Source organism: Babylonia areolata, chromosome 7 (assembly GCF_041734735.1).
Source record: "Babylonia areolata isolate BAREFJ2019XMU chromosome 7, ASM4173473v1, whole genome shotgun sequence".
Taxonomy (NCBI): domain Eukaryota; kingdom Metazoa; phylum Mollusca; class Gastropoda; order Neogastropoda; family Buccinidae; genus Babylonia; species Babylonia areolata.
Window position 1 is genome coordinate 35512227 of NC_134882.1, and position 20670 is coordinate 35532896.

Here is a 20670-nt window from a genome sequence, read left to right on the forward strand (position 1 = left end):
TGATACTCACTCAAACAAAAGAAATACATAAAAAAAATTTAAAAAATATAAAAAAAGTGACTGCAAAGCAGATTATCTTGCAGCAGGGCACTGTGAATTGCACTGTTGTGACTTTGAGCTCTTAACTTGACTTTTGAAAGCTTAGGTTTTGGTCATAACAAATCAAAGTCCCAAGTTTTGATGAAAATGAAATGAAAAAAAATCAACAAAACTACTCTCACTTCTATAAATTTTCCACAATGTTGTGACCTTGAACTCTGACTCCTGATCTTGCCTCTTGCAAGTCTTTTTGTTCTGACCATGACCAGTCATTGAACCAAGTCTGAAGAAGACAGTATGACAGACCTTACTTCTTTTGTGACTACAAACTTTTCCTATCAATATCATTTGCCATGTTGCAAGATTGACCTTCAGGTCTGACCTTGAAATTCAAGTGGGTTAATGCCATGGCCAGACGCTCTACCAAATTTGATGAAAATTGGGACTTATGGATGTGTCTTGAATGATTACCTTAAACTTGGATCTCTCATCTTGCTTACCTCATTATTCTAAATGAAATGACTGAAACAGTCATAACTACCACCCTGCTAATTGTTCTTGTAACACCTGAGGTCACCAAGAAAACACCACAGTTGAAGTTTACACTGGATACATACACACACAGAAATATGGACACACAGACAACCAAGACTGGGTGTTTACACTGATTCACTGTTTCTGTACATGAGTCAAATAAAACAAACAAACAGAAAAGAAAGGGAAGACAGGCAGGTGGGATTGGACAGTAAAAAGAACAGAAAAGGAATGGATTGGGAGGGGTGTGGGGAGCTTTATTTTTTTCATTTATATTTAAGACATGAACAATTTCCTGAAAAAAAGAATACTCAGTTGGTTTATATTTTGTTTACTTTTTTGTGCTGAATCTTATCTTTATATTCAAAACTAACTTGTTTTTTGAACAGATATATCCATTCATGACCCAGATGCATTTGCTCCAGCACTTTTCCCTGATAATTCCCTCCTGCACCGCCACATTGCAAAGGTTCTTTTCTTTTAAAACTGTATTGAACATTACAATCAAAATAACACAAAGTTGACAACAAATATACAACATTCATATATTGAAGAAAAGGAATATTCTTAAGAACTGAAAGGTACTCACTGCAAAAGATAAAAAAGTACTGGCACATTTAAAAAATGTTACATTCTGTGCATGGATGCTTAAGTATATTCCAAATCTAGTAGATGATTTCACCCAGCTTTGTTTAAAAAGTTAACACTGTAGCAGTGGCTGAACAATAACAACTGAGCCATCTGGTGTTCACAGCTTATCAAGTCCACACATGTGGCTAAGTTTTGTTTCTTACCATGTGTGTTCCAGGTCATCGTCAATGTAGCCACTCTTCCACCCTTAATACAGACATCTCTTTAACCCTTTAACTGCTGAACCATGGTGGAATGAGATCAGTGTGGCATAGGTTTGAAATGCTGTTACAACGTTCTGTGCACTTGACAAAGGTGTAATTGATATTGCTGAACAAAAGCAATGCAACCCCAAGAGGAAGGAGTCCAGACAAATGATGGTGATTGGCTTCCTGGCCTGTAGGCTCTGTCCTGTCTCAGTGAGGTTACGACCCTTCACAGATAAGCATACTAGTCAACAGCAGTCAAGTGGTTAAATCCTGTTTGGAACATATAAACACCAATAACTAATAATGCAGTGGACATTGTATGTTTGTAATGTCAGTCACAGTTGTGCAAAACTTTAAGGTTGCTTGCATAGTCCTAAAAGGATGTTTTCAAGGCTTTTGTCATTGTCTAAATAATATTAAGTATTCCTTGCACAGGTTGTTATGAGCTATTTATCTCACAGAAAAAAGATAAATTATCTAAATTAAAAACTGTGTTCATATCAAAAGAAATGAAAAAAAAGAAAAAAAAAAGAAAAAAAGATGTTCTCAACAAGTTTATTGCACAGTGTCAATCATCATATTATAAATGTATATAACTCAAAGTGGATGCTGATTGTGTCAGAATATAATCACTGCCTGAGCAAATAAATCATGAGTAAATACTTTTTAACTGAATGAACAAAAATCTGATTTGGATATTTTCATAGAAAAACATGACATAAAAACAACACCCAATTAATGCCAAAATAATCATCATGACTGAGTATCACAAAAAAAAGGAATAAAGTGTTTCATGGAATGCAAACTGAAAAAATGTGCATTACATTTCAACAGGAAATCAAAAGTAAGAGGTCTCTTTGGCTTGAATGTGATCAAATGACCAAATCCCCTTTGCTGTCTTTTTTTTTTTTTTTTACCCCAAGACAAAAAACAAAATGCAAACATGTCTCTCCACAAAATAAGAAAAACAAAAGGAGAGGTCAAACCAAAACAAGAAGAAAATAGAGAGAGAGGGAGAGAGAGAGAGGTGGCAGAGGGGGGTGGGGTGGGGTGGGGAGACTGAAGAAAAGAAAACAGTCACAAATAAAATGTTACAAAACAGAGAAAGCTTCATGAGTTTCATGTGATAAATACTGATTAATCAGCGCCCCCTCCCCCACCAAAAAAAACAACAACAAATAAACAAGACAAAACAATACTACTAACCCCTCACCTTCCTAAAAAACAAACAAAAAAAAACCCAAAACAACACTGCCCTCCCAAAGAAACTAAACAAAGTGCATCAGCGATTTCTGTATTTTTGAAGGAATGCATTGGTTTGGTAGAGATTTTAGGATAATTAAGTTTCTAAAACTACATTCGTAATGATGAAATAATTGTGGAAGGGCAAATGGGCCAGGGTATATATTATTAAGCTTTCACTTAAAGACACCAGTTAACTGAAAAGACCTAAGTATGTAGTACATTTTACAGAAGTTGAATAATTTCTTATTCTAATTTTAATATTTCTTTTGTCTGCAATGTCTCCACCATGTTTGTTTTGAAATCAAGTGCTTGTTTAGTATGTCCAAAACTGATTATCATTGGCATGGCAATGGGAATTTAATTAGTAATCTTTTTTTGCTGCTGTATGTCAAAAACATGCGCAGATGTTAAATACTTCCTTGCCAATTATTGCCAGATCTGCAAGCAGTTTCTTGCAAACCTCAAGCTTTACTCACAAGGTTCTTTTGATCTGATTCAGTATGTAAACATCTCATGACAACATACAGTTTTAACAAGTAGGTGGGGAGGTTGCTCACAAAAAAGGCCACACTGCTCTTGCTGTACACAGACAAGGGCTGAAGACAGGATGATGGGGAAACACGAGGGAATGCTGTTACATCAAATTTCATCAAAAGACACAAGAGACTTTTTTCTTACCTTTTTTAAGATTTAAGTAATAATTTTGATACACAATAGTTATAACTCGAGTTATTCAAAAACCAGTTTGATCTGACTAAGATACAATCCAATCCAAGTAATATAATACTGGTCTCAGATATCACTTCAAATGTGTGAAACCATGCAAAAAAGAAAAGGGACAATCTATGGCTGGTTCTAAAAACAGCAACACTAATTCAGAAAAATAATTTCTGAAAAGTTCATTCTGTTGAAAACAAATTAATCAGACTATTGCTTATGAGCAATGTCAACACAAAGGTGATGGTTAGATAGGTTTTATCACTACCTACTCATATCCTGCCCAGCTTGGTTTGTTTGCCACTAAGAAAATGCAAGCCTTTAAGTTCACAATGGACATGCAAGGAGACAGACAGACAACCAAACCATGGTTATTACATTAAATCACATATTGTACAAAAACAGGAGCAGAACACTGAAAACAACAACAGTTTAAAACATAACAGACAGCAATGGAAAATAAAAGTAGGTCAGAAAGGTGATCTATATATAATGTGTGCTGTCTTTTTTTTTTTATTTAAAGTGGACACAAGCTGTCAGGACTATTTCTCAAGATCCCAAAATTGAAAAACTTGACCATCCTGGTGAATGCCAATGCTGTTGAAATCACTCCTCAGTCATGAATATTCCAAGTCTTTTTTTTTTGTTTGGAAGTATAAATGAACACATGGACAGTTTCGTTCAACATTCAATAATCAAAAGAAAGATAATGAAATGATCGCTAATATCATCACTAACAACAAAAAAGTACAACAATGCAAGATGGCACAATGATATGACATACCAATGAGATGGGGTTTTTTTCAGACAAGGCAGTCACAGACTAACATGTCACAACCTAGACTAGAGTTTCTCCAAAATGACACACCAGTTGGCGTGATCATAGAAAGAGTCCACCATTCTCACCCCTGGCACACAGTCTCTGATCAACTCTTCAAGTTCACCTTTTCGAAAGACATGGTAAAAACGGCAAAGGTCAGTATTCACTGTGTCAAGCTTTGGTGGTTGCTTGAGAGACTTTGAGCTCCTGGACTTCCTGGTTGTTCCTTTGCAAGGAAGTTTTTTGCCCACTGATGCATTGTTCCCTGTCACTTCAGCATCAAATGTTGAACTCTGAGAGCTGGATAACTTTCCTTCAGCTAGTGCACTGTTGGAGCTGGGTGCAGCTGCTGTGTTTTTCTGACTTTCAAAATCCTCTTTCATCAGATGATATGTAAAACAGTTTTGGCTGTTAGTTTGGCACTTGGAGTCATTGGCTTTTTTTGCATTATCTTCGAAACAAACAGGTGAGTTACTGTTTTTCTTTGCATCAACTTCAAAAAAAGGAGACGAGTCACCATTTTTCTTTGCTGCATCATCTTCAAAAAAAGATGAGTCATTGTTTTTCTTTGCTTCATCTTCAAAAGAAGCAGTTCCATGAGACCTAGCATTTTGTCCACTTGAAGGGCTGTCAACGGCACAGAGGACACTTTTCTCCACAACATTACAAGGCAGACTGCTCTGAGGAAATTCTCTGATCTGGAACTGCTCTTGTGGGAAGTGGGTAGCCAAACATGGCATGAAACATGCTGCTGCTTTTTTGTGGTTGTCTTGTTTTGTTTTGGTGAACATATTCTTAAGACCCTGTTTCAACATGTCCAACATGCCTAGGGGTGAGTTCATCTTGCGATGGTTGTCAAAATGTATCCCATTGATAGGCACTACTTCTGTTTCTATATCAATAACATCAAAGTCATCTCCACCACTGGAAAACTTCTCTCTTTTATCATCTTTCAGACGGACTGATTTCTCTTTATCATCATGATGAAAAAATAATGTTCCACTGGGATCTTTTGGTTTCGTTGGTTTCCAGAAAGTACACTTTTCTTTGGGAGATGAATTCTGACTGTCAAAAGAGCAAGCCATTAACACTAGTTTTCCCTCTGCATGCTTACTGGCTGAAAATTCCTTGCTAGCTGAGTTGTCCAGCATAGGAGATTCAGGTTTTTCTGTAACAAAGACATCATCATCCTGCAGGGACAATGACTGCCAGGAAGGACTGCTTTTCGTTGTGCTCGTCAAGGCACCTTCTTCAAATGACCCTTGTGACCACGTGTTACCTGACTTGGATCTCTCAGGTAAGAGCTCCCAAGGACTTTTACACAAGCTGGAGAGATAGGTCTCCACCTTCTGACATTCCTTGATCAGTTCCTCTCCTTTGCTCAGTTTATCCACACATGATGGAGTGAATTTATGCATACAGCTGCTGCTTTCATCTGCACAACTACTCCTGGTGCTTTTGACATTCTCTAAATCTGACTCTTTTTCAGTCTGACTGCTTTTATGAAAACAATCTTCAGAGACAAAATCTTTCTTTTGATTTCTGGGACTATTGCTAACTTGGCAACTCAAACAAGGCCCTACAACATCAGGCTGACACACGTCAGATTTCACATTATTCTGACGGCATGGGCACAATGTAAATTCTTCGTCACTGACAGAGCTGCCTGTAGAACTGATGCTGACGCGATCCACTTCTGACAGTGAGGAGGAACGTGGATGTCTATGTCCGGCATCTGAAATGCACACAGGCAGAAAGAATCCACACACACACACACACACACACACACATACAAACACACATGCAGGCACGCACACATACACAAGGAAATCAAAAAAACATTTAAGGTAATAGCAACAATAATATAGTCATCCTTTTCATACCAATCAATGCACACACATACAAAGATCAGTGCAGAAGATATAAAACATGAGCACTGAAAACAAGTGGAAGCTAACTGCTTACATAATTTTCACAAAAAAAGGCTTAAGGTTCTTCAAATGTATCAAATAAAACAAAACAACCCACCCCCATGCCCACCCCCCAAAAAAATACTTGTTCATCATTTCAGAAATTACAGCAAATATATTATCATTACTACTATTACTACTACTTTATTTATTTATTTTTTTTTACATTATAGTTATTATTTATTTATTTCTTTGTGTAAGCTTATCTATCTTTTTTTTTTTTTTTCCCTCAAGGCCTGACTAAGCGCGTTGGGTTATGCTGCTGGTCAGGCATCTGCTTGGCAGATATGGTGTATATGGATTTGTCTGAACGCAGTGACGCCTCCTTGAGCTACTGAAACTGAAACTGAAACTACTACTACTACTGCTCCTACTCCTACATGATACTCATATAGCACTCTATCCAGAAAACTGCTTTAGGTGCTTTACAAAACAATAACACTGATATAACACTTTACATCAATGTTTCATATACACACCACGATGTTCCTAGCAGACTATACATACATAAAACAAAATGCATACATATACATAAAATACATTCATGCACAATATACCAGCCCCCCTCCCAAAACACGCACACATATACACACACATTTGCATATACATGCATACATGTGTACAGATATATACATTTATACTTGCAGAGTCAAGTACAGGAGTAATAATGTTGGGTGGACATGCCAAAATGAAGCTTGCTGCTGAGAGCAGAGATGAGTTTTGACACCAGATTCAAAAGAGGCAGGGAGTCAGATTGTCAGAGAGTTTGTTTGACATCTTTGGGGCTGTAAAAGAAAACAGCTGATATCTCTAGGTCTTATTTCTGACAGGGGGTATCCTGAGAAGTCCAGTATCAGAAGAAGAGTGGAGCTGGTGAGACAAATTATGGATATGGAGACATTCAGAAAGATACTGTGGTTCAGATCCACTTACTGCAGAAAAAAACTCAGAGCAGACAGCCGACCAGTAAAGAGACCACAGGAGAAGAGAAATATGCTCAGATTCAGAAGCTCTGCAAGTAAGTCTGGCAGCACTGTTCTGGATTCGTTAAGTCCAACATACATTTAGGAAGGCCGGCCAAAAGAGAGAGAACAAAAGTGCACATAAATGTTTTGGATGCATCAGTAGAGAGATGTGATGCACAGAACTGATCCTACTTATTCCAGATTGGCAATTTTACAAATCACAATATGACAAACCAAACTGATAATATCAATAATGATAAAGATAAAAATAATAAAAATGTCAATGGGTATCGATAATGCACTCTGCCTCATTAGCAAAGGGAACCATAATGCTACCAGTTAACATCAATATGGGAGATGGGCGTTGGGGGAAAAGGTTATAAAAAATAATATCACAGGGCACTATAAAAAGGACTTACAAACAAGATAAATTAAATGGACTGTGTCAATAACAAAGCCCACAGACACAGACACAAGCCACACCACATTACAACACATGGCATCCATGAAAGCACATTTGTACTAATATGTTCTGAGCCCAGATTTTAACTGAGATGTGAGTTCATTCCAGGAGACAGGCCCAAGGAATGAAAAGGCACGCTGTCCTTTCATGCCTTTTTAAGATGTGGGAGATATAGAACACATGAATCAGCAGATGATGCAATGAACTGGATGGAACTTTACCATGAAAATACTGAGCAGAAATGCCAGAAATGAAATTCAAAATAAAATTAGCTGTTTCCTACCCACTATGTTCACTACAAACAAAAAAACAAAAAAGAAAACACTTTTTTTTAAAAATCCTAGCAAAGTAGTCACTGTGGCTAATGTACAATCAGACTGACCTATCAATATGAAAAAAAAAATCCTGGGAAAGGAGCCATTGTAGCTAGAGCACATGACAGGTCAGACTGACCGATCAAAATGAACAAAAAATCTTGGGTAAGGAGTCATTGTAGCTAGAACACACAACAGGTCAGACTGACCAATCAATATGAAGGGAAAAAAATCTTGGCTAAGTAGTCACTGTGGCTGGAGCACACAGCAGGACTGACCAATCAATATATCAAACGGCTGACACCTGACAGCAGCTTGATAAACTTCACTCTGTTTGGATTGGAATACACATTAGGCACACACAACTCCTTTTACACACACATACATTTGCACACACATGCACACACACACACACATGCACCTACATTTCCCTTTACAAAAACATGAGCATGCATGTGCACACACACACACACACACACACACACACACACACGCATGCAAACCTTAATCTGCTTGACAACAACATGCTATTGTTCTCCAAACTCAAGCAATGTGAAAGTGCATTTCTAGCTATTACTGGGAAATGGATGATGATTCCATCATCATATGCATGCACTGCCACCAAGAAAATTATATAAAGAATTTTTATATATCAAAGCAGACAGATGACATCAATATTTACCTGCTTGTCTGGGTTTATACCAAGGCACCAAAATATCTTGACTGTCAAACTGCACAAATAAAATAGATAAATATATAAAAACAACAAATAAGAGATAAATAAAGAGGTATACAAACACAGTCTATCTTTTAACTTCTCATTAATATACCAGCTTTTCATAAACTCCAGTATTCATAAAGGTATCAAGCAACACAGTAAGACAAAAGCTGGAATGTCAATAATTAGTGACTGCCTTTAATACTATATTTAACATAATTTATGTACTCAGAAAACTTCTGAACTTACTTGTAACTGATGACTTCATTTTAGGGATGATACAGGGACAATGATTTCATACAGTTCTATATAATCTGATCAGCCCAAACCCATCACTGTGTCAATACTTCATTGTCTAAAGAGATTCTGTGAATACAGGAGTTCCCAAAGGTTGGATTTGACACCTGTGCTGTTCATGGACTCACTCAAAGTAAAAATGACATGAGCAGTTCAAACCTCAGTCTCACAAAGTATGATGATGATGTGGCTTCAGTAGGTTTTTGGGAAAATAAACCCCCAATTTCATAGCATCTCTTTTATTTTTAATGGATCATTAGGAAGAGTTCAATGTGGGCAGTGGACAGAATGCCTCATACAAACTACAAGGAAGCAGGCGGACATTGCAGACACTATGAAATAAACGGGGACCATAGTTCAGCAGAAACTAAGAGAACATATAAAGTATTTAAATAACAACTCTTTTTCACTCTGAAAAATTAAAATGCTTAATCTTGGTCCAAATTTTCTGAAAATAGTGAGATGAGGTTTAATCAAAAACAATGACTTCCAGCATTATCTTTTGGCTAAATCTGTCAAACTGAAAGCAAAAAGACTGGACTCTGATCTGCCAGTATGGTAAAGTGGCTATCATAATAAATAACTAGGAGAACATGGAATCAAACCCCATAAAAGGCGTATTCCCAAAGCTGTGACCAAAGAAAATTCCACACTTTTCCCAGACTTTCCCCAGGCCAGACTGAAAAACATGTCCATACCAAACACAATGTCAAACTGAAAAATAAAATAAAATAAAATGAAAAATCTGCAACAGTGCTGACGAAAGAGACTGACAGATATTCCTGTATTGATGTTAAATTCATTCTCATCATCTTTTGTTGTTTTTTTTCAGTAGTTTGTTTGTTGTAAATGCACTAAGCTCTTTGTCACATGGTACTGTTCAACTTCAAGGGTTTTATCTAATCTCCAAGACTTTTCTAAACCCTGAAGGACAAAACAAAAAATAATAATATATTTGCTGAATTTTCTGAGACTTTTCCTGGCCTGGAAATGCTTCTCTCATTTTTCCAAGACTTTCCAGACTTCCATGACTGTGCAAACCCTGCTATGAATGTGTGTTTTTCAACACCTGACTGGCTGACCACCTATAAATGATAGACAGAATATGAGCTGAAATGTGAAAACTGAGACTACAGTCAAATGTCACATAATATGGAATTCTGAGCACTATTCAAATTTTCTGATCAACATCACTGGAATATGTGTCTTTCAGGTTTGTTTAATAAAAGTAAAATGTCTTCAACCTGCATGGATCTTAATAATAATAGTATCAATTCATCTCCATGCACATCAATCATCGAACTGACAGACAGAAACCATCCCTAATTCTGTAACCTCTCATGCCCTGCTCTAAGACTGACCTACGTTTTCATTTCCTCTGCACTCCCATGCCTGTTGTGAGTTTGTGTCTAAGTCTTTGTTTCCCTTATCAACTTGATTGCTGCTGACAAGTGTGCTTGTCGATGAAGAGCTGTCACCTTACTGATGTAAGTCTGAGAACACAGGTCAGGATGACAGTCACCATTCTTCATTTTAACTATTCCTCTTGGGACTGCATTATTTTGTTCATCAAAACCAATCAAAAGATGGATGAGTACAAAAAAGTAGTAACTGCACTTAAAATTCATGCCTTACTAGTCTCATTTCACCGAGAGTCAGCAGTTAAGGGGTCAAATGTTGTCGTTTTTCTTGGTCTGAGGGATTCTAAGATACATCATTATGGAAAAACTGTGAATGCTGCCAGTTTCTGCACAACTAAATTATAATGAAAATTGAAATACATAATACATGTGATAAAACGCAAGTTCTATTTCTTCCCACCCCTACATGGCTGTACCTTTCTGTACTTCTGCTCGAAGGCCCAGACATACACCATCACCAGACCGCCGGGAAGAAGGATACGGACCATCTCTTGCAAGGCCTGCACTCTTCTCTCCTTGCTGGCAAAGTGATGGATGACCCCCACAGAGATGGCAGCATCAAAGATGTTGTCCCGAAAAGGCAGCAGCAAGTTGTCAGCCAACAGGACCTCAAATCCCCTTGCCACTGCCGTCTGCAGGAATGGCTGACAAATGTCAGAGCCAATCTTAAAGATAGAAGGGTTGATGTGCAGATAGCGGCCATTTCCACAGCCTGCAACAAACACATGCATTGCACTAAAGACCCCATAACCTTTTACAGTCATCAGGGCAATGAATTCATATCCTCTGTATCTGAGGCATATGAAGGCAGGGCCCAATCCTCTCCTTCTGTTGTTCTAACCTTCCCCAACTGAAGTCAGATACCCATTCACGCCTGGGTGGAATGAGGAAAAGAGTAAAGTGCCTTTTCAAAGGTCACAACACCATAGCAAAAAAAAAGGCCTTGAACCCTGATTGCTGGTCAAGATTGGATCAGAAGTCCAACACCTGATTCTACCACAGCACTTCCATGTATCATACTAGCACTGTCCATGTATTATCCCCAGTATTACACATGTATTACATCAGCAAATACATCAGCAATGTCCATCGGTCCATGAATACACAGTATCATTTCAGTACACACATTGTACTGTTAGTATTGCACATTTATGATTATCAGCACTGCACAAGTATACGTTTATTGTATCATTATTTCATACATATCTCTCTCTCTCTCTCTCTCTCTATATATATATATACACACACACACACACACACACACACACACACAAAATCAGTACTGCACATGTATTATGACCAATACTGCACATTATTATATTACTCATTAGTATTGCACAGGTATCCACACCGTTCATATAACAGTACTGCTCATGCATCAGTATCATTAGTACTGTCCATGCATTTTATCAATATCATGAATGCATTATATCCGTATTGCATATTTATTTTATCATGCATATTGACGGGCACAATAGCCGAGTGGTTAAAGCGTTGGACTGTCAATCTGAGGGTTCCGGGTTCGAATCACGGTGACGGCGCCTGGTGGGTAAAGGGTGGAGATTTTTACGATCTCCCAGGTCAACATATGTGCAGACCTGCTAGTGCCTGAACCCCCTTCGTGTGTATATGCAAGCAGAAGATCAAATACGCACGTTAAAGATCCTGTAATCCATGTCAGCGTTCGGTGGGTTATGGAAACAAGAACATACCCAGCATGCACCCCCCCGAAAACGGAGTATGGCTGCCTACATGGCGGGGTAAAAACGGTCATACACGTAAAAGCCCGCTCGTGTACATACGAGTGAACGCAGAAGGAGAAGATCATGCGTATTTAAGTACTGCACATGCATAAGTATCAAATAAGTATATCAGAATCATTAATTATTGCACTTGCATTATGTCGATACCATGCACGTACTGTATTGGTCAATGTATTCATTAAATTATGTTTACTATCTATTTCAATCTAGATACTCTTCCATTAGTTCCAAACAGTAGCCATTCACCACAATGCAAGCCTTTACAACACATCCTACTTTTCTTCTTAGTAAGTGATGAGAGTGGGGGAAAGGACAGTAGTGAGTGTCACCATATCCCAAAGCATTACCCCCTAGCAAACACAAACAAAACTGAGAGCATGATCATGTATGACACTGAATGAACTGACAAAGATTTGTAACAATGTGCTCTATGTTGTTAAATTTTGCAATTATTTTATTCACCTTACTGATGTTAATTGTTTGTGCTGTGCGACCCTGTCCTGAGGAGGAAAGTGCACACTATAATAGTACAAATATAACTTTTAACATTATCATTATCAATAGCCAAATGGATAAAGCGTTGGACTTTCAATCTGAGGGTCCCGGGTTTGAACTTCGGTGATGGCGCCTGGTGGGTAAAGGGTGGAGATTTTTCCGATCTCCGAGGTTAACATATGTACAGAACTGCTAGTGCCTGAACCCCATTCATGTGTACACGCATGCAGAAGATCAAACATGCACGTTAAAGATCCTGTAATCCATGTCAGCATTTGGTGGGTTATGGAAACAAGAACAAACCCAGCATGCACACCCCAGAAAATAGAGTATGGCTGCCTACATGGCGGATTTAATAAACAAAAACGGTCACACGTAAAAATGTTATATGTCTGAGTGTGTATGTGTGTGTGCCTGAAATCTGTTTGAATGACACAGGAAATGAATGAGCGCCCAGTGGCAGCCGTCAGTTGGCTCTATCCAGGTAGGCAACCTGTTGTGCAAATGACCCCATGTTTGTAATGTGCTTGGAACTTGGTCTCCAACCAAGGTTAGGCACTATATAAGTATCCATATCAATCAATCAATCAATCAGTATCAACAATGCATAAGCAGCTGTAAAGTGCATAAACACAAAAAAGTACATAGTCACTGTCTCCTCAAGTCTATCTGATTTGTTACGCTTGGTACATATTTCTTTTATATATCATAAACAGGACATTAAATGATAATAATACTTGTGTTTCCAATTTCATAAGTTAGGATAGGGAAAGGAATATGAATGATGTCTCAGCAATGAAACTTTGAAAGTAAATAATGGAACACTTCATGTCAAGACCACTCACTGCATTGTGTGTGTGTATGTGTGTGTGTGTGTGTGTGTGTGTGTGCGTGTGCGTGCGCAGGTGTGCATGTACATATGTGTGTCCACGCATGTGTGTGCATGTATGGTTACTGCACATCACTGTCACAGAAACATCATTTCCTCACCAACATCTGCAACAAGAGCTCCAGCTTTCAGTGACTTGAGAAACTCCTTCACCCGTGGCCAGATCCGTGGCTTCAGGTCCTCGATGTGGGGAGCGATCTGATCGTAAACCCTTTGGACGTGAACAGACTCTAGACTGGAAGTGGAGCTGACTGAGACATGCTCTCTTCTCTCATTTCCCTCTTCACCAGTTCTCACCTTTCCCTGTGGATTTCCTGGGGGCCTATCCAACAATACAGGGGCTTTAGTCTTGCTGCTGCTACACATTTTCCACCCCACATTTCTGGTCTCGTTTTGCCATCGGGCATCAAGAAGGGATGCCTCTGAGGCGCTCTTTTTGAAAATGCTGCTGCTGCTGCTGAAACGATCTTTTGCTAGATGCGCGGGTCTGTCCATTATGTGATAAAATCTTTGCAAAGCAGAGAAAAAAGTACAACTCTGCACTCTCCAACCGATGCCTGGGGCTTTATCATGTTCTAAAGATAAGTGGAATGTCATGCTGAGGACTGCTAAATCAAACAGTTCTCAGCATGCCTTCAAATTTAATCATCGCTAAACCTGTTAATCAACAAACAAAATATCACATGTGCAATTGATTTCTGCTACTACAGTCAAAAGATCACATGTGCAACTGATTTCTGCTACTATGGTGAAGAACCAGAAAAAAGTGACCATACAATGACACTTCTAAAGGACTGCAGTCAGCCGTTGCCAAGACAACTGGAATGCAAGCTCCATCATTTCGTTATTGTGGCCTCTTCTGCCACCTCCAGCCACCTCCAGCCCATGTAATATCCTGTCAACATATGACATAAATTTTATCAATACTTAAGTAGTCTACTTTCATGAAGGAAATAACTGGTTTCGTTTCTTTGTTTCTAATTCAAAATAATATCTTATTATCTGTATTGGCAACAAAAACAACAAAAATCTAACAAAAAACACACAATCTGTCTTACACACACAGACACACACACAAACATATGCACACACACACACACACACACACAAAACTTATGGTTGAATCAATAGCCATGTACATGCCTCAAGAGATCAAGCCCAGATTGAAAGAGTATTTCATCAATAGTATCACAGCCAAAGATCACACCTGGCACCATGTTTCATACATGACAACACATATCCTATACTGTGTATGCTTTTGGCAACACATCAAGACAGAACAAAAAAAAAAGAGAAAAAAAAAAGATTGAATAACTCAACAAGAGAACTTCAAATACAGAAGCAATTTCCATTATCATTTGTAATAAATACAGAAATTCATTAAAAAAAAAAAAAAAAAATAAAAAGAGGTTTTTTTGGGGGGGGGTTTTAAACATCGATCAAGTCATTCACACACATCCACATAATGGATATACAAAAACATGAATGAGTCCACACCTAGCTCCAAACCACCTACTAACTTCCTCACTAAATCACCACTTTTTTTTTTAACCACAGGGTATATTGTCCATGGAATGTTTCTAATAACAAATGGAAGCATCACAACAGTTTCTTATAACATTTGTCTTCCATGAATATCATTAAATGACTAAAAGTAAAACGAAAAAGGAGATGTGGTGTATAACAGTCATTCAAGGATCACACGGAGGATACTGGTCAGGGGAGAGGAGACATCTGATATTTGTTGCTTATTGTCCAGCACTGACTTATCAAAAAATAATTGACGATGATGGAGGAGGTGGAGGATGACAATAATGATGATGATGATAGCAGGCCTAAATGATGCTTACATGATAAAGAATTGAAGGCAACTGTAAGAGGAAAAAAAGGAGTGGGTGGGGCTGGGGGGAGATATGGGAATAAGTGAACTGAGATATGGAAACAGAGAATGAACCGAACATCAGCTCCAAGCCACCACAGAAGCAGACTCGCCATTTTCAGTTACACTTCAGAGAAAGACAGTGGCTTAGTTATGGTTGTGAAACTTTATCTCACTACAAGCAAGAGTAAAAACTACTGTGCTTTTTCTTTTTTACAGTTTAAAGTTTTTTTTCTACAATTGTATTGTATTGTATTGTATTGAATTGTATTGTACTGTATTGTGTTGTATTGCACTGCATTATGATCATTTAGTTTTTGCCACCATAGATTTCTCTGTGTGGAATTCAGGCTGTTCTTCCTGAGATTAGTGCTTTGCCATTGTGCAGCGCTACCTCTTTCCTGGTCTTTTTTCTGTCTGCAACTGTATTTGTTTTACAATCAAAGTGTATTTTGAAACAGAAAATTGCCATGGAGAACCCTTTTGTTACCCTGGGTTCTTTTATGTGTGCTTAGCGCATGCTGCATACAGGACCTATTATCATCTTACTTGAACAATTATCATCCAGATAACCAGTGAACCACTCAACGCCAAGTTCATGGTAAGAAAATTCTAGCCAGTGTGGGATTCAATCATGAATCCTCAGCTTATCTTCCTAGGCAGATCTGTTACCACTAAGCCACCACCCCACAATTGATATCTGATCTACTGTAATTAAGTGGCTTTCTATATTTTTTTTATATTATTTTCTAAAACAAATATTTTGAACACTCCTGTACATTATCAGTTTTCTTTCATATATTGTTAAAAAAAAAAAAAAAAAAAAAAGTTCAAGGAAATAAAATAGTTATATTTTTTCATAAGAACTGCACCTGATTTTTTTTTTTTTTTTTTTTTTGATCATCACCATCCTAACATCATTATGTCATAAGAAGTGTCACTCTTGAGAAAAAAACAAACAAACAGACAGTAATGGTAATATTCTTCATAATAAATAAGTCTGATAAGTGATGTACAAACGCAACAGTGAATACCAAAACAAATGGCTTTGGCACATGGTACTGTACAACTGCATGCTGATTACAAAATTAATAGTGATCACACGTAGCATTACAGTTTATACACGCACACACACACACACACACACACACACACACAGAGTGAGAAACATATCACATGAAAAACAAAACAAATTTACAAAACATATAAAATGATAAATAGCTTCTATTATTTCACCATATGGACATACTCATGTTACATAAAACGAGAGATCCTAATATATCAAAATATATAGAATAATCATAATTAATACAATTACAAAATACAAAATTTGTGCTTCTTTTACTTCATCACCTGAATGAATGTAAATGAAAATACTGGGCATATTGCAACAGCAATGGTAACATGGTTGGAGAGACGTGTCATTTTGTTGAAAAGCTGTGAAAAAGGAAGTTGTTTAATACCTTTCAGAACACATAACAACTGAAAAGTCATACAGTAAATAAATCCAATTAGCTGGTACATAGTATGATAATGATCAGACACCATATGTTTTGGGTTTTTTTGTGAGCTATGCACAAATGAGTATACCTGCACTTTATCCAAGCTGTCGAGACAGGAGTGCTGACAGACAGATTGGCTGAGCAATAGACAGAGAAGTAGCCATAGAAAATACCTGTGGCACAAAACCGAAACTTGTACCATATTTTTTCATTTATAGACAACCCACGGAGGCACAGAGTTTCCTGACACCTCATATCCCCCCAACCACCCTCTCTCCTTTCCAACCCCCCTGCTCCCTGAACCCTCACCCCACCTATCTAAAAAAAACACAAAAAAACAAACAGAAACCAACCAGCCAACCAACCAACCAAAAAACAACACTAAACAACAATGTAAGTGCTGTGAAATGTAGACAAAAACTTAAGAAGTAGGTTTTCTGTTTTTATGTTTGTTTTGCAAACCAGATATTTTCAAACATGCTGAATAACTCTCATTTTTTTCCATCTTGTATTTGCATTTCTTCGTATTTGTATTTTTTTTTCTTTTTATCACAACAGATTTCTCTGTGTGAAATTCGGGCTGCTCTCCCCAGGGAGAGCGCTTTGCTATACTACAGCGCCACCCACTTTTTGTATTTTTTCCTGTGTGCAGTTTTATTTGTTTTTCCTATCAAAGTGGATTTTTCTACAGAATTTTGCCAGGAACAACCCTTTTGTTTCCATGGGTTCTTTTACGTGTGCTAAGTGCATGCTGCACACGGGACCTCAGTTTATCGTCTCATCCGAATGACTAGTGTCCAGACCACCACTCAAGGTCTAGTGGAGGGGCAGAAAATATCGGCGGCTGAGCCGTGATTCAAACCAGCATGCTCAGATTCTCTCGCTTCCTAGGCGGCCATGTTACCTCTAGGCCATCACTCCACATAGGCCATCACTCCATATCTTAACTCACTCAGTACAGCCAGTCCTCTCTTCTCCTCTACACAGACCCCTCGGATGTCCAGTGGGTGTCTGAATGACCCAACATTTAGCTTCCGTCGTCAGAATTGATTGTGGTATTCTTTGTCAACATTCACGTCTTCAGTATAAGAGCCTTCCGCTGGCAATATTTTGATGACGGTAATTGGGATGAAACGCTGTTAACGTCGTCTCTTTCGCCGTTCGTATGGAGAGAGTTAAGGTTATTATATCCATTTCAACTAATCCTAAAATAACTTAATTAGTTTAAAAGAAAAAAGGACAGACACAAATTAACAACAACAAAATGGGGGGGAAAAAAGAAAAAAAAGAAGAAGGAAAAATGACCGATTGGAAGCTGTTTTCTGATTCTGCCAAATATTGAACAAGAGAGGCAAGGCCTTCAAGACTCACTTGTGACTGAGAGTAAAACACACAAGCTTTTTATGTACTGAGTATAATTTCAAAATGTAATGTTTAAGGTGAGAAAGATCAGTTTAAAGCAAATTAAGTCCCCTACTAGCATAATTACAGAGTAATTTCCCTTTTTTTACTATCTGCACCAAAACGTTTGCAAAATAAATTAAACTCCATGCTTAGCAAAAGAAGTTCCTGTTTGAACAAAAAATGATAATAATGACTGCTCTTGTTGTTGGGTCAGAATATCAGATCAAAGTGCCAAGTTTAGAGAATACAAAAAATATAAATATAACAGTAAATGCAGTTTGCATATAATTAGGCTTCATTATTTATTTTTTTGTGCCCATCCCAGACGTGCAATATTGTTTTAAACAAGATGACTGGAAAGATCTGAATTTTTCCTATTTTTATGCCTAATTTGGTGTCAACTGACAAAGTATTTGCAGAGAAAATGTCAATGTTAAAGTTTACCATGGACACACAAACACACAGACAACCGAACACCGGGTTAAAACATAGACTCACTTTGTTTACACAAGTGAGTCAACAAGAAAAAGGCCATTTTCCAGTTCTGATTTAGCTCTGTGCAGTCTGCTGGACAATATTCAACAATGTCAAATAAACCTTTCTCCCGCAGAGTCTTAAAAGTTAAAGCAAGTATAATTTTCATTCAGCCAGATGATTTTTTTTTTAACATTCAAAAAGAGATAACTGTTTTATCTTCAGTCAATATGACTATATATTTATATAACCACAGAAGTTGGACAATAGTTCAACCTTCGATAAAGTGTGCAATGCATACGTTGGTAAGACTTAATCTTCAGTACATTTATTGTTCTTTAGTAGTCTAAAAAATTACTTTCATCATTCTATTACTTGCAAGCAACTTTTTTTTTTTCTTTTTTTTGTGGTGCTGTTTTACCTCATTCCATACAGATCTTTCCTGAGCTTTGCTTTTTTCTTCTGTGTCTGTTGGCTACAACTCCCACGTTAACTTGTATACAATTGGGCTTTAATACGTATGTTTGTTTTTACACTGCCATGTATGCATGGTGTGATAAGAAATTTTAGGGACAGCTGGGCAGTACAAGGTCTTCAGAGACTGCCATACTCTTTTTTCACAAGTGTGCATGCTGGGTATGTTCCTGTTTCCATAACCCAGAGATTGCTGACATGGATTACTTGATTTTTAATGTTTGATCTTCTGTATGAGTATTCACATGGAGATTCAGGCACTAGCACGTCTGCACATAAGTTGAAATTCAGGCAAGAATCCAATCCTCTAACCATTTATTTTGGTCACTACACCTGTAAGAACGTTACTTTCAAACTTCCAACATGACAGGCTGCAATGTATCTGTGTCAGTATGGCAATGATGATAAGATCTGTAGTGAGTAAACAGTTGCAGTGCCACAATCAAGCTGACGGTTTCCCAGAAGTAAACAAGACAAAAATGAAGCTCACTTTATAAAAAAATATTTTATCAATAATGATTTGGTCTGCAATCTTATTGCTGGACATTTTGTTCTAATAAGCCTCCTCTGAAAGGGAAGTTATAAGTGTGGAGCAGTCCATTCCATGTATATCAATGTATTTTAATAGGTACAACTTTTTTCCAAATAATATTCTGTTTGTGAAATTAAGACTGCTCCTCCAGGGAAGAGCACATTGCCAAAGTGCAGCACCACCACCCATCCAATCCCCTTTTTCTTCTGCCTGCAAGAGTATTTGTTATACTATCAAAGAGACATAATTTAACCAGTGACAACCATTTTGTTGCCATGGGTTCTTTTACAGGATGCACATAGCGTGCCATCAATCGGCTGCCACATGTGCCAGTCAACGAGGCACTCAAAGCCCCATCAACCTTGGGGGAGACACAGAAAGCAATATGTCTGCTCTCCATTGGCAAAGCACCTGGCTCAGACTCCATAACAGCTGAGGTCTACAAGGAAGGTGGTGTGGCTCTGGAAGAAAAACTCCATCAGCAGTTTCAGCTCATATGGCAGCAGGAGGCCATCCCACAAGATCTTAAGGATGCTTCCATCATTCACCTGTACAAATGCAAAGGGAACCGCCAGGGCTGTGATAACCATCATGGGATTTCCTTGCTATCCATAGCAGGGAAAATCCTTGCCAGGATAATTCTCAATCATCTCATTGTTTATCTCGAGCAAGGTCTGCTGCCAGAAATCCAGTGTGGGTTCCAGAAAGAAAACAGGACTATCGACATAGTGTTTGCTGCTATAAAACTCCAAGATAAGTGCCAGGAACAGAATGCCAGTCTCTTCTCTACCTCTGTTGATCTGACCAAGGCCTTTGATACTGTAAATAGAGACGGTCTTTAGAGAATCATGGCGAAGTACGGATGCCACAGGAAGTTCATAGCAGTCATTCACCAGTTCCATGAAGGCATGATGGC

General features: G+C 38.0%; 1 protein-coding gene across 1 annotated transcript; it reads right to left on the reverse strand.

Annotated features, from left to right (window-relative positions):
* Positions 1-1873: 1873 nt before the first annotated feature.
* LOC143284008 (uncharacterized) lies at positions 1874-14378 on the reverse strand. Its single transcript, XM_076590536.1, has 4 exons — positions 13591-14378; positions 10759-11054; positions 8589-8637; positions 1874-5929 (listed from the first exon to the last, which is right to left on the reverse strand). Exons 1-4 carry the CDS (start codon positions 14084-14086, stop codon positions 4218-4220), a joined length of 2553 nt encoding a protein of 850 aa, XP_076446651.1. The 5' UTR covers positions 14087-14378; the 3' UTR covers positions 1874-4217.
* Between the last annotated feature and the right edge of the window lie 6292 nt (positions 14379-20670).